This window comes from Amphiprion ocellaris, chromosome 16 (assembly GCF_022539595.1).
Source record: "Amphiprion ocellaris isolate individual 3 ecotype Okinawa chromosome 16, ASM2253959v1, whole genome shotgun sequence".
NCBI lineage: Eukaryota > Metazoa > Chordata > Actinopteri > Pomacentridae > Amphiprion > Amphiprion ocellaris.
In genome coordinates, this window is record NC_072781.1 from 18,257,400 (window position 1) to 18,274,813 (window position 17,414).

Genomic DNA, 17,414 nt, shown 5'->3' on the forward strand with positions numbered 1-17,414 from the left:
ATATATTTCATAAAAGAACATGACTGAAAACCTAAAGAAAGTACGATTTATGAAAGTACGACAATATATAGAACAGAACACAATTTCACACATACAGAACATGTCAACTGAGAGCAGCATTAAAATGAGGAACAGTAAACCTATCTTTATGTGTACATTCAGGCATGAAATTAAGGACAGTTTTTCAAAAGGCTCAAAAACAAAAGAACCACAACAGTGAAAACCAACTCAGTGTAATAGCAAGCCATCACAATGATCACTCCTTCCCAGAGAGATATAGAGTGTTAGGGAGTGAAAGCAGAGTGTAGAGTGACATTAACAGAGTTTCTGTTCCATTACTGGCTTTGCAGCTGTGACAAATCCTCTGTGTAATACCCCCACAACATTCATCAATTTCCAATTAGAAATCCAGACTCAAAAAGAAGGGAATTGGCACCTAAAGGTCAACCTTGTCTCTGACTGTGACTATAGAGAAGGACCAGAAATCAGGCGACATGTAGGCTTGGTGGGATTTTTGTGCTGTAGCTAAGGACTACACGGCCCTGCTATGCTGCCGTCACACCTTGACGAGGTGAGCAGTGAGAAGGAGGAAGAAAAGTAGAGAACTTTATCATTCATGGCAGGGGGAATTGGCTTCTCGGAGGAATCATCCATAAAAAAGAAGACAGATTTGGCTAAGGCTCTTCGAAGTAATGCAATAAGAGTAGAAACTGTGCACTGGGTTTATTTGAGAGGAGATAAAGATAGTGATGCTGGAAGCATGTGAGAGCAAAACAGCACAGTCATTATTTCATTACGTCCCTGAGACAAACAAAGATGTCAAACATTTTGCAAATTATCTCACCATTACATTCTAACCCACCAGAGTAAGGGCTGAGATCTGACAGAATTTTGATAATGAAAAATGTATGTAATTGGCTCATTAAAACTTTATTTCAATCAAAAAATAGGTTAACTCTTTTCAGGTATGTAATTCTTACAAACATACATTCTACCATTGCCCCTCATTAGATGGAATTTACTGCAGATGTGTACAGTGCCTTACCTGAATGAAGGGAACACCGGAGCGCTCGATGGCCACCACACCCACGGTCTGGCTGAGCTCCAAGTCCAGGATTAAAATCTCTCTGGGATAAAGCAGCAGCATGTGGTTCCTCTTGGATGGCAGGTAGGACAGCTGCAGACAGTCGTTCAACGTCACCGCCTCCGCACTGGTAATAAAACAGAGGTCATTTCACCGTCACATTAATTTCTTAGCTGGGAAAATCCTGCAGATAGTAGGAAAATGATAAGCTAAAAACTAGAATTTTCGAAAGTTGGCTACTGAATTAGTTTTTCATGCTTGCAGTTATAAAACAAACTGCACACACAACATGTTTAAACAGGCAAAATGTAATTTGTAATGATGAGAAATGAAGGTCTTCACAACAGGATGCACTGCCAGTCAGTTCTATTCTGCAGACAAATAACCAAAGATAAAATGAGACACTGTTGTAACAACAACACATGCATATGAAATATGCAAATATTATGTACACCAAAATGATGCAGCAATTTAAAGTTCTAAAACAAGTTAATAAAAACTGTCTCATTTCTAAGATCAACTTGATATTTATTTATGGCTTCCCATACAGAAGGCTGAATGAATTAGTTATTGCTGTTGTGGTTGTTGTGCATCACAGGCAAATGAGGGAGAACATAAAAGTGAATTCTGTTTAATGATGGAAGGCTGATGAATTAAGCAGGTACTGGAAGCGTTAGAGACAATTTTCTTTATATTATTCTGGTTGACTTAAAAAGCACCACTATTCTGTTATTTGCTGCCACTTCGTTCTGGCATTTTGAAATTGGTGACAAACACTACTTTCCATTGCATCAGGCAGGTTTGATCTCTCATATGACAACAGAGCAGTCACAACTGCTGATTTTCACAGTATCTATGAACAGGTCTATGGACATAACTCATTTCCAAAGCTTCATTCTTCTGGGTCACAATGGGAAACGAACTTTATAACACAGAAACGATCATTATTATCTGGGGAAAGCATTACAGATAAAATAGAATCAGCGGGGGAACCTTTAGGAGTTACTGAGCTAAATCACACTGTAACCAGCTAACCGAAGTCTGGTGAGGAACAGGTAGGGGCTAAAAAATATGAGCCACCAAAAGACAAAACATCAGAAAAGAAACAATGAAACAAGATTTTCATATCTTGGAAAAAAAGAAAGCAACACATCTCAACAGAAAAAAAACACAGAAAAAGAAAAGACAACTCCTGTAACCCCAAAATATACAGCTATCCAATTACCAAAACATGACACACTCCTCATCTCTCTCTTTTTGCAGTGAATAAGACATGAATGCTACAGCAGACAGTGGATCACATAGTCATACACTGCCACATGCATACAACAGCATACAGAACAGAGTAAGTTCTGCACAGTGTGACTGCTAGTACAGGAGGATACTTCAGAGAACTGAAGTTTTGAAGAGCTCTAAAGCGTCTATTGTGTAATTATGTGAAATAAACGGCAAATAACCCAAAGGACATTCAAGTAGGATGCAGTGTTTATACATTATGCAGCTTGGGCCCCTGATATCTAGACAATACAGAATAAATTCACACAACTTGATACTGGCAGAACGCAGTGCATGCATTATAAATTCATCCTGGATTTGTAACCGTGAACCAAATATATGCACAATTGCACTGCCAGTCCCAGCAGCAGCTGGAGACGTCAGCGGGGATGAAACAAAACTTAAAACTCCTACAAAACACCAAGTCAAAAACACATTTCTACAACTTAAAATGTGGTCAACCTTGGCCGCTTTAGATGGTCATGTAACTCTTGAACTTCAGATAGCGGAACTTATGTTTCATGAACATATTTATGAAATATCTTGAAACATTTCAACACCTGAACACGAGTCCTGTCCTCTTAATGTCACACCTGTCTATTTAGGAATAGGGATGTTTTATATTCTTTACTTTGTATTTAACATTTAGATATTTTTATGATTCTTTTTTTACTTGCACTACTCTTGAAATCAAATCCCAAATTTAGGATCTGCACTATTCAGACAGAACAATGCATTTGTAGCTGTTCTTAGCAATATTTTCTTGAATGTAAAAACAAAACAAAACAGACAATTTTGTAGATTTTTCATCAGTTGATTGAGGAGCACCTGGAGGCAGCAGTCAGATGAAGAGCTGCTTGAAAGAGGCCGTTCGACTCATCATCAAGGTAACCAATGTCCGTGTGATGAAATTAGACTCCTTCTAATATGAAAATTAGAAAACAGCATGATGCAAACAATCTGACCGACTGCTTTATGAAAACAGCTTTTTATTTACTTGTGCATGATTTTTTTAAAAGTCTATTTTTTAACTAGTATACTTTTCGGGTGTCCAGGGAGGGTGGGGATCACGTGAGTTTTCATGTTATTGTTTATATATTTAGTGGAAAAATGTATAAAGTTTCTAAAAATAAATAAATAAACTAAAAAAACAAACAAAAAAAAAACGGCATTAGTTTATTTGATTTCACTAAATTAACAGTTCATAAAGTGTTTCCTGCTACCAGAATTCTGGGACCTATCGTAATAAACTTAGTGTTACCATGGTAACCACAAGTGTCATGAAATCTGCTAGGACTCACATCTTACCAACTGCAACTTCTTGCAGTGTCTTAGTAAATTATTTATTGATCTTCCAGATTTTTGTGATATTAAATTCATAAATAATTCTGACAGTTTTTTTTAAAAAGGCTGTTGATGTGTTTGCTTGTGTGTGTGTGTGCGTGTGTGTGTGCGTGCGTGTGTGTGTGTGTGTGTGCGTGCGTGTGTGTGTGTGGAAAAAGCATGGTTGAGTGTGAAGGGAAAGTAATTTTCTGTCATCGTGATAAAGAGCCTGAATCTGTGCTGGCTAACAACTAGATTAATGTCTACCTGATGAGACACGAATGTGCATGATATAGTACTGTATTCAGTGAGTTTCTGATAACAGTCTGGGAGAACAGATTCTTATTTAAATCCCCCATCTATCAACTAATGGCCGTCAGTGCCAGGGAGGAGACATACTGTAACAATGACCATGATAAACACCCAAAACCAGCACACAGATAAAGGCACACTAAAGGAACATAGCATTTTCAGGAGCAATTATACGTGGTGTGAAAGGTGAGGAAAGTGTCACACAGCAATAGAAGACATAACGACTGAAACAGACAGGATGAGAAAAGCAAGAGTGAGAATAAAGACAAGTAAAATTAATGGAGTGTTTGTTATTAGAGCTGGTTGGGGGGGTGGACAGGGAGACAGGGATGCTGCTGCTATAAATAAGCTTGTTTGACAGTCATAACCACTCAGGCAGGAAACTGCCAGAACATCAAACAAGTCTTTGCTTCCTGATCTGCTGAAACTTTTTGTAAATTAATGTCTTAAAAAATTTTACAAATTAGTCACTACCACTTCAGTGTTAAAAATCAATGTAGCAAATCTGTCAAGTGTTCAGATGTTCTTTCATTCTCAGACCCCTAACTTAATTAGCATCAGATCTAAACTAAAAGTAACCACTGGAAAAAGTTATGTCACAAAATGAAGCCATCCGTGTAGCAGAAAGGTGTATTTATTTTTAAAATTGGTAGTCTCTGACCAAAGACAACAGAAACAAGATGGGCTGTATAGTCCCCATCGCTTATAAGGGGAAAACTGTACTAAAATGCACAGCTTTCTATTCCTTCCGAAGCTGCTTGTGGGGCTGCTGCTGTTGGTTAGGCCAGACACCTAGCATTGTGGAGGTGGACTTACGAAAACAAGTACAGTCTACAGTTTGAAGTGGAGTCTGGGAAACTCTGCAAAACTCCCCCGGTTGGCATAATTTGGAGGAGTTTTGCAGTTTGGAGATTTCAGGAAACATAAAACCAAATATGCCTCCCATTCTCCTTTTCAGTGATATGACAGTAACAAACTTTGATGGAAAAAGTCAGCGGTATACCAGACTCTACACTGAGTAGAACAAACAAATAAGGTCTCTCATGCAAGTCAAGTACAAAATGAAGACAAGACCTAAACGCCATTCTTAATCATAGCTTGTTACTGGTATGATAAGTAGTATTATTATGCTCTAAGGCTGTATCCTTTTCTCTGAATTCTACATTTTTACTCCGCCAAGGAATGGCGGAGTTATGTGATGATTGATGTACATTTGTCTGTTTGTCTATCTGTCTGTCTGTTAGTAACATTACTCAAAAACGGACAAATGGATTTGGATGAAATTTTCAGGGAAGGTCAGAAATTACACAAGGACCAAGAGATTAGATTTTGGCAGTGATGTGGCTTATAGTCTGGATCCACAGATTTGTTAAAGATTCCTGTATCATTGCGAAATAGCGGCACACTGTCACTGTAACTATGACAACAAGTGAACGCTACGTCAGATGCCTGCTGACAATTACATGATTGGATCCTACTACAAATCCACCGTTGCAGACTTATCGGGGCTTATCAGTCAGAAATGATGTAAGGAACAACTGATTAAATTGTGGGGGTGTTTCAGAGTCCCATCAATTCCCGCCGCCCGCTACATATTTAGGTCACACGCGACATGGTATCTGTACATAACGTACACATGCATAACACGTGCCTGTGCTCAGCGCAACCTCATTTTGTTTGTGGGTACATCTATATTAAATGGACACATTCTATAGTGTCGTAATTTCTGCCACAAATTTTTCAAGATTGCAGCCGTCGGAAATCATACAACAACTGAGCAGCCTTGGCGGAGTATTGCTTTCTGAGCGCTTTTCTTGTTATCTAAGGGGCCACCCCACTATCTCTACCACAGTCCACATACTACATGTGTTTCGACAAAGGTGAACACAGTGAATTCTAAAATCACCACTGGGCAGTCACTCGCATTAAAATATCAGTACAAGGATCATTGTAACTCGTTCCAGTGACTGAACTCCCTTGGTCCCTAAGCAAAGTTCTGCTGAGTGGCCCTCCTACCTGACCTGTCAGCTATGTAAAGCATTTGCCATTTCCACAGTCACACGAGACTCACCAGTGCTCACAATCTTCTCTCCTTTTAGACAGCTTGTTCCATCTGTCAGTCTAAGAGTAACTAGAATTTTGTTGTCAGTTCATTATGTTCCTTCTTACATTATGCAACTAAACCTTGATGAGAGATGAGTAATTATTTTCTTGTTTCGTAACTATGAGGAGTGCCATCACACCCATGTGTTGTCTACACTGATCTTCACAGCAGTTGCAATTGGGAAACATGAATTTAATTTCATGGATGCACATTTGAACGCATGTTCATGTGCAGCATGGCAACATTGTACAATTTGTTGTCTATCAAACGAAAAAATAATTGCAATTCACTCTCACTTTTGTCAGAGACACAGTCACAGAACACAGCCCTGGAACTGGCGGCAAGCAAAGACACAGACAGACCCAAGAGATGCACTGCTGAGCTCAGTTTGCAAGATAGACAGACTAGAGAGATGCTCTGCAAGATAGCACATCTACTCAATCTTGTTATTATTTGCTGAAATGAAATTTAGAATGGAGTGAACACAAGTTTACTTGATTCCTGTTGCCACAATTTATTGTCATAGTGCTATTTCCTGTTTTTGTGACCAGCAGGGCAGTTCCACTTTATCCTCTTTTCACAGTTGTAAACAATGAAACCTGCTTTTACATAAGGAGGAGCTGGGGCCTTTGCATAATTTCTGAGCTTCACACAACTCGAGCACTGAGTGTATATTGCTGCCCAGCATGCTGCCACCTGCTTTACCAGGGGGGACTGGAGTAAACATCACATTTATTTTCGAAGTTAAAAATACAGGAGAGTTATGGGAGACTATTTAGGTGGCAGGACAGCAAGAGAGAAGGGTAAAATGGTAGAGAATCCTGGGAAAATCGGGAGGGTTGACAGGTATGGCCTGAATATGTCATCCAGTAACAGAGGACAAAGTATAATTAATGCATGCTGACAAGTACACAGTCACTACAGGCAACAGGCACATACACAAAATTTGTACCTAAAGATAGCCTGAACCGAAAAAAATGACATAAAATAAAACTTCTGAGATTTGACCTTCAGCAGCATACTTAGATAAGCTGCTGGAGTGCAACTGAAAGGGACTCTATCTGAAATGCAGACCAGGTTGTGGGAGATTTCTAAGAGTGATGTGGAGGCAAAACTAATTGGTGGCCATTTGTCAAATGTCAGTGTTGAAATGAAATAAACACATTCATTAATGCAAAAGACAAACATGCTGGGGATTTCATCTATTTACTAAGAGAAGAATTCTGTTTTTCAGTAAATGGATTATAAAAAGGTACAATTCTGCCAAGCTCAGAGCTTGATTGGTCAGGTTTACCGACAGTGACGCAAAAGAAGAAAACACACAAAACAGGACATTTGGCAGATGAAAGACCTAATCATCACAATGAGCAGACCTTGTGTGCGTGATTTCAATTTGCCCCATGCAAAAACAACCAAAACATTCAAAAACACCATTGTGGAAGGAAAATTTAATTAAGTGGCTCTTACGTGGGTTTTTCATTGGTGATGAGCACTTTGACCTTGTTAAGGGCCTTCTTGGCGCCGGTTGGGGCTGGAGCAGCAGCAGGTGCGGGTTTAGTGTGTGCTGGGCTTGCATGAGGGCTGGCAATGTAGACCTTTTTGCCAGCACTGCCTGGTGGTTTGGAGTGGGAGAAGTCTGTGATAAAGACTATTCCTTCACTGGTCAGCACTGCCGAGAAACAAAAATAAATTATTTGAGGACGCAGATGCTTGTCACATCTTGACAAACTGTTTGCAACTTTGCATCTGTCACTTGGGGAAATATCTGTTCTGGTTTGCTGCATTTTTTTCTGAAAAAGTTAACTATGGAAAACAGAGAGTTACAGTTCAATGGCGGTATAATAGAATACCAAGCACCTCTCTAGAGGTGGCACAGAGTTTCCAATACAAGATCTATTCAAGTACAGCGAAGCTGATGAACAGTAAATTTAGGAGCTACAGCTACAGTATAAGTACATGATCTGTATATGTGAAAGGACAAGTAAAAAACTGTAGTTGTGTTCCCATATAAATGTCAAGGTAATTGAAAGCAACCCCATTAAATGTCACACAAAAGTAAACAGAAAAACAGAAAATGCAAATTAGGTTTATTTTCATGGACTGTTTTGGAGTGAATAAACTAGCCTGCATAGTGTCGTCAGTCAAGTGAGTTAAATGTTCACTCCATCAGAACTGATTTGGAACAGGTGTTTCCATCTCTTCCATCTCATTCACATGGACTCTTCTTCGGAAAAGCCAAAAACTACCTTAAGCAATCATAAAAACATTTTAACAAAACTGAGGAAGTTTATTCTATAAAATTCTATTGTGATGCAACAAAATGCACATAAAATCGTATTATGGAAACATGGTTAGGGGCTAAACTAAAGCTGAATCAGATTTTTAGGCCAGATTTTGTTCACTTACGTGCCATGTTGGAGGGGTCAAAGGGGTCAAACGAAAAAGAGAGGATGTTCTCAGCATAGCTCTTCTTCCACAGCTTGGTGCCTGTGTCTCCATTCCACAGAACGATGTAGTTGGGAGGGTGGACGGCCAAGAGGAGATCACGAGATGCATCTTGATTCCACAACCACTCCAAGTCTGACAGAGATAGACAGCAAGACAAAGGGGAGAAAGTGGGAATGAGGAGAGTGGAGGCACAATTTGCACCAGCAGAAGTGGCAGTAACACCATCTTAATGAAAACAAATAGCCAACAACATAGCAACAGCTCAATGTTTCTTCGTGGCAGGGCTGCCAGGGTGAAGTCCCATTCCTGTACTGAGCTGACCAAGAATCAGTCCAAGTCCACATGACTGGCTTCTCGAAGATTTCTTACCCTGGATAGGCTTGGAGTGCTCCTGGATCTCACAGTGGGCAGTGCCACTGACCACATCCCACACTACGATCTTCCCCGAGGCATCTCCCGAGGCCAGCCGCAGACAGTAGGGCGAGCTTAAATTGTGGTAGTAATTTTCCCTGGACCATTTCACCTACCAACACAAAACACTAACTGAGTGACTTGCAGACTGGAAACGTGACAAGACTTTTGTATTTGTCAACAGAAAGTTTGTCAGAAAGTCAACAACAGAAGCTGGTAGTAACAACACTTCTCTGACATGGAAGATAATAAATTTCTGTTAAGGTGTTTTAAAAGAGACAGAGAAAACTGTAAAAAAAAAAAAAAAAAATCAGATACAGACTATGAAACACACATCCTTGAAATGCAGCCAATGTGCATTCTACACCTAAAAAAACAAATGACACGATATACAAGCTGGTGTTTGAACAATTGATTACGCTGATGTATTTGTTCCTGAACAGGCATACTCTTTACTGCAGCCACTTCTGTTTTTTTTTTTTATTCAGCAAGCTTTCTTGTGTCAGGCTGGGTGGTGAGGAATGGCCCGCTGCTGTGGCTACGGTGCTTTACAAGATTAAAGCGTGCTTGGGAGTGAGGAATGAAAGCCTCGGATTGAGCTGAGGCACTGATAATCACTGTAGAATTTATTGCCCATTATTTACCCTTCTACAAAACACACACACACACGTACACAAACACAGACAGACATACACACAATAGGACTCTCCGTCAGTGCAGAAACAACATTTATCAATGTGGCTTGTGTTGGTTTACACAGTGAAGCAGAGCTGAATCTGTCTGCAAGAGAGAGGTACAAACAACTTCGCTCAAGGTCACACAATGCTAACATTAATACTGGAAGACGTAAATATTACTTTGTTAACAGGAATATGGATTTCACCTGAAAAGGACAAAAGCAGGAAAGGACATAAGTATATATGAACTGCAGACATTTAAAGCCTAGAAACCATATTTTAAATACATGCATGCAACATGCATTTTTATGTTCATGTTTTCAAGAATCAGGTATTCGGCAAACATATTTTATGACTGAGAAAAATAGGGGGAAAAACAAGTTGTGTTTCAAATAAGAATGTCTTCATCCAGTGTATTCTTTTTACATCAATCAGACCAATGTGTCAATTGTAAATCTGCAACTTAAAATATTCTTTACTGTGTTACGAGTTATGTGACCTTGTTAGTTTTTCGTTTTTTTTCTTATACAACAGCTTAACTTACTAACAAATATCCAAACCTTGTATTTTGATATCTGTCAGAGAGAGATATCTTGTAGTGTAATTTTGCATTCTATGAGGCAGAACTTCAACTCTTACTGGACTGATTGAAACAACAACAGTTTTTGTAATTGAACACTTGTTCCATTCAATTTTCAAACAGAAAAAACAGCCTTTCATTATGGGAGATTGCCTGCTTTTCTTTTCCTGTTTATGTTATAGTAAAAAAAAAAAAACTTTCAGTCTTAGATTGCTGCACTTCACTTTTGAGCTCTGGGAAATTGCAGTGGAAAATTGAAAATGAAAAACGGTCACTAGTTGCAGCCCTAGTAAGGAAATAAATAATCGAACAGACAAACAACAGTGTTTACCACTGAAACTCACCTTGACCACATTTGCCTTGTGTCTTTCCAGCACTTGGATGGTCTGGGCTGTCTTTGGATCGATTATGAGAATACTGGAGTGACAACCCTGAGCTATGAGGCCCTGCCACCCCCTGTAGGGCATGAAAGCCAGACAGAATGAGAGGAGGAGAGTAACAGATAAAGAGAAAAGTGAATGAGGAGGCAAGTGTGAGAAAACTGCAAATCATTTCCAGGACAGAGTGAAGGAAATAATTTGCAAAAGATTCCATATAATTCAAAATATGGATTTAAATGTTAGAGTTTCAACTGGTTTGCACACCCTCTCCAATAAATATAGCATTACTTAAAAACTGTGTCTGCACTACAATTTCCCATATTCCATATCTATATTTAGCTTATCGTTTTTCAGTGTGCGTACAGTATCTGAATCTATATTTTCCTGGGCCACATCCAGACAGCAGAAAAATCAAAACTCAATTCTGCATCAGACTTTAAAACTCCAACAGAAGCTGAAGCTGTTTTATGTAATTACAAACTTTTAATGATTCCTGATGCAAGAGCCCGATACAACTCACAAAAAAAAAATGTGTGTGTAGGGTAGAGCAATTTTACATTAAAATCACAATTTGAAACAAGACAATTAGCAAATCACAGAATCAAGACTGCAATTAATGCTGTTCAGTGTGTCTGAGGCTTAGAGTGTTATTGTTTTTATAAATTCCTGCCATCCTCCAGTGTGTCAGTCATGCTTTTGATAGTATCTCATGTGATGATGCTGTATCACGTTTTAAATCTGTTACACAATGAATCTTGAACTGAACTTGAGTTTAGAAATTACACTGGAAATCAACTTACAATATCTGTCAGAAAAATTGCAATTAGATATTTTCCCTCAATCTTTCAACCCTCTCCGATTGCAGGAAAAATTCAAAACAGAGTCTGAATTACAATTCCCCGTGTACCACTCAGAGTCTGCATTTTACTTATCATCTTTTAGTGTGTTTACAATACTTGCATGCTTGTGTGGTTGAAGCACATCTAGACTGCACCAAAAAAAAATTTTAAAATCTGAACTTGATTTCATGTCAAACTTCAATAAAAGCTACAGAGTTTCTATGCCCCCAAACTTCAGATCAGTGAGTTCATCTACAACAACTTGATACAACTCAGCAGAAAAAAGTAAAAGTGTATAACTGTAGAATAAAATAGAAGAATAATTCAAATACAGAAAAGCTGCAAGTGAGAAGTATACTATTTTCTACAAAAATCATAAACAAATTTGATTTAAATGATGTCTACCTGGATGAGGTCAATAATATTAAGAAGAGTCACACTACAAGTTTATCTTTACAAAATATAAATGAGAGGTTTTCGTGCAGAATATTATAATATCTCGCAAAAGAGTTGGTATCAGCTTGATGTGGAATAAAATCTTATTACAGTGCAGTCCTCGTCTCGGATGACAGCATTTCTGTCCACTCTAAGCGAGTTTGATCGCATACCAGGCATAAATTAAATTACATCACATCGCAGTCACATCTGGATTACTATGAAGGCTGAAGGAATTCATCAGGCCCAGCAAAATGTCCCATCACATGACACAGGATGCCCTACATTTATGAGACCTTGCTCAGAAAAATCTACATTATAAGCAGAAGTTAGCATTGGCGTATTTCTAAACGGTAAAAACACTAAATAACGGAATGAAACACATATGACAGACAATGGACAGCTCGTTTTTATCATCTGTCAGTCGCGCATCTTGACTGAATTAACCTGCTACCAACCTATGCTAGCGGCAGCGGAGCAGTACTCACCAATCTACAGCGGTTTTATTCTGCAAATTGAGAGTGCCAGTCAGCGTCCGAGCCGCGAGTTTGATGTTGACAGTGTAAGGAATCATTATTGTAAGTCAGTATTTATGCTACATCAACATTTATAGACCAAAAGCTGCTACAACGAATTAGCTTCTGGGTATCGGCTCTGTTGTGAATTTTAACAGGAAGTGAAGTGGTGTTACACCCGTGTAGGAACACATCCCAGCGCAACTCGGTTCCCCTACTGGAATCTCAAAATTTTAAAAAAAATCTATCTATCTATCTATCTGTATATATATATATATATATATATATATATATATATATATATATATATATATATATATATATATATATATATAAAAAAGAATTACAGCCAGAATGAAAACTACATTTTTAGATCTTTTGTCATATATTTATCTGCTTTTTTTGTTGGTGTTTGCACTATTGACCTTAATCAGTTGGTGCTCGGTTTTGATTTAAAGAATATATGTGTGTGTGTGTGTGTGTGTGTGTGCGTGCGTGCGTGCGTGCGTGCGTGCGTGCGTGCGTGCGTGCGTGTGTGTGTGTATAATTCTGGCCACCCCTTTCAGCCAGTAATGAAGACTCATAGAACTGGAGCTACATCGAGAGCTATCAAGATCTTTCTTTTACAATAACTTCTGTACAGATGCTGTTCTCATACAGGGACACTTTAACAGTGCAGACACCCCCCATTCAATTACATACAACCAACTAGTTCTTCCAAACTGCAGGATTCTGAAATTAAACAGGACTTTAGTCTTCTACTACTGGTCCATTTTATAAAGGCTAACAGCGAGCAGGTCACAGTGAGGATGTGCTACCTGGATGAGAAGTGCAATGACTTCTGTCATGACTTTCTCTCTATGAAAAGTGCACAGACAGCATGAACATGCATATAACACTATATGTAAATAAATTATCAGTTTCAACATACTTTTGTTAGCTTAACTGTGATAATAAATGACACTTAAGCTAAGTCAAATGATTATGACTTAGCTGAGCATCTGTTTTAAGGTCTTGTAGACCCGTAAAGACTCTAGGGACAGATTCTACTTTGAAGGGCTCTAAAAACAAGTGGTGCAAACTGCAGTAAAATTGGCTAAAGGAAAAAGGCATTGTGTCACTCCAGTGCAACCAGCAGTCTCAGCCAGACTGCCTGTATTACAACTGTCTGGCTCCACCACACTATAATTATGCAGCCTTGAAAAGTTGGCAACACTCACCTATAGAAATCATTTTTATCCCCTTCTGTCAACTCAGAAGTTGATTTCTGAAGTCTGAATCACATGTCACTAACTAAATGCAAAATATAATACATTCCCAAAATAACCCAACTACTTGTCTTGTTTTCAAATACTGCATTAAATACTTAATTTCAAGAGTTTGTTGTGCCGAAATCTCAAACCTATTGTTTTGCATCATCAAAATGACTTAGTGACTCAAATACCATCTTATTCCATCATTTGAAAACACATAATAGGTAAATATTTGTTAAGAAATGTTTGATGACATGAGGCAATGAATAACTGCCCTTCATTATAACATGTTCAATGTGAACAGTGTCCTGCAGGGACAGGATGGCATCATATTTTAATCTGAAGGGCTCTGAAGCAACTCTGACGTAATACTAAAGCCCTTATAATGTTTCTGGCAACACACAAGGGAGTACATTGAATGTCTTCTGGACACCACAGCTGTGCAGTCTAAATATAAACTACCTAATACAACTTTGCGCTTTTTATTCGTTGGCACATCCTCCTTGCAATAACAGAAACTGGCATAGTGCAAAAGACAAAGTCGTGACTTCTGAAAAAGAACTGCATCCTGGATGATTTTTTCTACTGGTCGTAGATATTAAACTCAGGTTTGACTGACAACCAGTGCAATTTGCTTTCAGTTCATTATAAGCTTTGACACACGTACAAAAATCTGACATGTTCTTCTGTTTAACTCTGAATCCTCTACATTTTGTCTAACCTCATGCACTCATGCTGACAACCACAATTAACTCTCTGCACAATCTTCAAAGCCTAGAATATATCATATACATTCAGACCTTCTCCGGTTGCCAAAGTTATGTCATACATTTATTCCTGTATAAAATATTCTCTGCTCAGTCATAACACAAGGAAGATATTCTGTTTAAAAGCAAAACATGAAATGTGGAATACTGAAGAACTCACAGCTTGAGCCCTTTGTTCCGAGAAAATTGCAACCGTGACATTAATTAGCCTTCAAGTGTAAGATTCTATCTCCTGGTGAAGGTGAGCTGACACAAAGAAAATGTACTACCAAAACATTTCACAGTGAAGAACTGAAAGTTCAGAAAATTTTCATAATATGGGACAAAATAGACATTTTCTGTTATAATTTAGTGGCCATAGAAATAACTGAATTTGGTTGATTTTCACAAAAACTAGCGTGTTTTTTTTTTACACCACTGACTGTTATATGAACAAGACAAATCTCCACAGCACTAACAATGAAACACATTTCTCTCTTTTGTAGAGAGATTGACATGGAGTGAGAGATAAAAATCTGTAAAATCATCAAATGCTTTATGATCAGTAAATGTTCAGGCTAACTGTTAATTCATTCATGGCTCATTTGTTCCAAATGCTGCACTGTTAACGATGTTTTCCACCAGAGAGTCAAATTGTTATTTTAGGCTAAATTTTCCTCAGGGAGTTTTCATAAAATATTTTCTCTGTGTGTTTCAACAGTAGGCCTCATTGATGATTTGCACGTCAGACGTGTCAGATGGATTTTCGTTCTGTGAAGATAAGTCATATACAAAGTCAAAAAGGCCTGGAGATCCCAGTCTCACACTATGTCGTACTGGAGCCACCAAGCAGTCCAGTGATTATGTTCTTTTGCTTGTTTGCCTCTGTTGTCCTTCATTATCTCCATTTCACTTTCACCCCAACCAAGTGAGGAAGATGGCTGACTTCCTTGTGCCTGGTTCTGCTGGAGGTTTCTTCTTGCTAAAAAAGAACTGTCTTCCCCACTGTTGCCAATATGCTCACTCTTTGAGTTCATTGGGTTTTCCATTTCGAATTTTATAGGGTCTTTACTTTGGTTTTCTTAGATTATATAGTATTTCAGGTTCTTAAGCTTAATATATATAATAGTTGGGTTTTCTTGTAGAGTATTAGCATTAGTATTTAAATGAGATAGATTTGTAATTAAATACATTTGAAAGTTTTAGTTGTGATACTTAAATTACCTGGCCAAATTTGCATATTACATATTACCATAGGGTTCTAATCTTAATATTTAAACTTGTAAGGTCAGTGTCAGTCTTATTTTTAAGATAAAGAAATATTTTTGGCTCACTTGCTGAGCTTTATAACTAATTTGACTAGACTTGATGAAAAACATAAAGAAAAGAAAAGAAAAAGCTTGCATTTGTCCACAATGCAAATCATATTTTTCTCATTGAAGCTTTTGGAGATCCTTGATCTTTTTGGGGGTATTTCCTTGGGAAGACATTTCGTATTGGGGTTTTCCTTAGCAATGTAGAAAACAACTGAAGCTTTGTGTTTAGCATTTGCACAGATGAATTTTAAACCAAACCACAATCTTTTTTTAGACCTAAACAAGTACTTTGGTGACTGAACTTAATTAAGTAGTTTTGTAGGATTTTAAAAAAGCAAAATGCAACTGAAAATAGCAGGACTTAGAAACAGAAACTGATAGTAAACAGTGACTGAAAGTCCTTTGCACTGCTGAAATATAAATTAAACTATGATTTATTTTCCCTAAACCTAACCAAGTAGTTTGGTGCCTAAACTCACCAAAATCATTTTGTAGCATAAACAAAAGCAAACAGCAATTTAAAACAACTAAAAATTGAGAAAACCCTGGTTTATGCTTCCTCATGGAGACTTTTTTGCTCTTTTTATTTGTACAGAAAAAGAAACTTGCATCCTATGCTATTTGGTTGCAGGCATCGAAAAGAATAGGCCAAAAAGAAACATCTCACAATTTTACAGCTTTCATTGTGAAACTAATATATCTTCATTCAGTCCTCAGAATCACACAATCTAACCGTGTAACTCCTCTGGATTGTATTCCCTTGGCCTCTAGTACTGCTACGAGGGAGCTTGGAGTTATTTTTCACCTGTACATGTCTTTTAACTCATATATAAAAGACATTTTTAGGGTGCCATTCTTTCACCTGCACAGAGTTGTCAAAATTAGGAACATCTTGTCTCAGAGTGATGCTGAAAAACTCTTTGTTATTCCTAGGTTGGACTATTGGTGTTAAGAGCTGAAAGAGAAAAAGCAAGGCTCAGAGACAGGCAGAGAAAGTAGGATTTATGGTATAATGCAAGGTGAGCATGAGTACTGTTGGGAGGGAAGTGCTGATGAGGGCTTGTGGTGAGTTGTGGCTACCAGGAGTTGAGTGTGACTGGGAGTCACTGGGCTGGCTGATGGAGGTAGGTGGGGAAAGATGGGCAGAGTAGAGAGAGTGTCTGGCTCACTGTGTTGTGAGGCTGGCAGGAACACACAACAATTACTAAATGGATCAAACAACAAGACGACACACAAGTGACTTAACGCTTTCCCCTGGTGTTTGTACTGGAGAGCAGACCTGGTGCAGATTCCTGATTGGTGGATAAGTATCTGTTGAGCAGATGTGTTGGCAGCAGTAGTAAAAAGGAGTGCTTGACCCACACAGAGACAGATAGCGAGAAAAGATGACCAACAAGAAACACAAGGAGGGTAAAAACAGAAAATACTCCAGAGGCTCACTTCATTACTCTATTCAGAGACTCTTTGTCTCCTCTGTCCTCCACGTAGAAATCAATCTCAGCACGTCTCACTTCCTAAAACACGCTTGGAGGAGGCTTGCCTGTAGAGCCATGAGTGTTGATGGACAGGTGTATTCTCACTCTGCTTTACGCACCAGTGATGCGTGAAAAAGCTGGAATATACAAACTTCTCTCCCCATGTCTCCTCCTCTCCTTCTCTGCTCCCATCAGTGGTGGGACAGACTGAGATGCAAGTTGAGGATTTGAGGATGTAAAA

The 17,414-nt window shown here is 38.4% G+C and overlaps 1 protein-coding gene across 1 annotated transcript in view; it reads right to left on the minus strand.

Moving 5' to 3' along the window:
* The window catches only part of wdr11 (WD repeat domain 11), a 68,728-nt gene extending 56,179 nt beyond the window's left edge, over positions 1–12,549 (minus strand). The window contains exons 1-6 of the mRNA XM_023275156.3: positions 12,357–12,549; positions 10,559–10,670; positions 8,916–9,069; positions 8,505–8,678; positions 7,566–7,767; positions 1,046–1,211 (exon numbers count right to left, since the gene is read on the minus strand). Of these exons, the coding sequence (XP_023130924.1) occupies positions 1,046–1,211; positions 7,566–7,767; positions 8,505–8,678; positions 8,916–9,069; positions 10,559–10,670; positions 12,357–12,442 (894 nt within the window). The 5' untranslated portion in view covers positions 12,443–12,549. The remainder of the gene's footprint in view (positions 1–1,045; positions 1,212–7,565; positions 7,768–8,504; positions 8,679–8,915; positions 9,070–10,558; positions 10,671–12,356) is intronic.
* Positions 12,550–17,414: the final 4,865 nt, after the last annotated feature.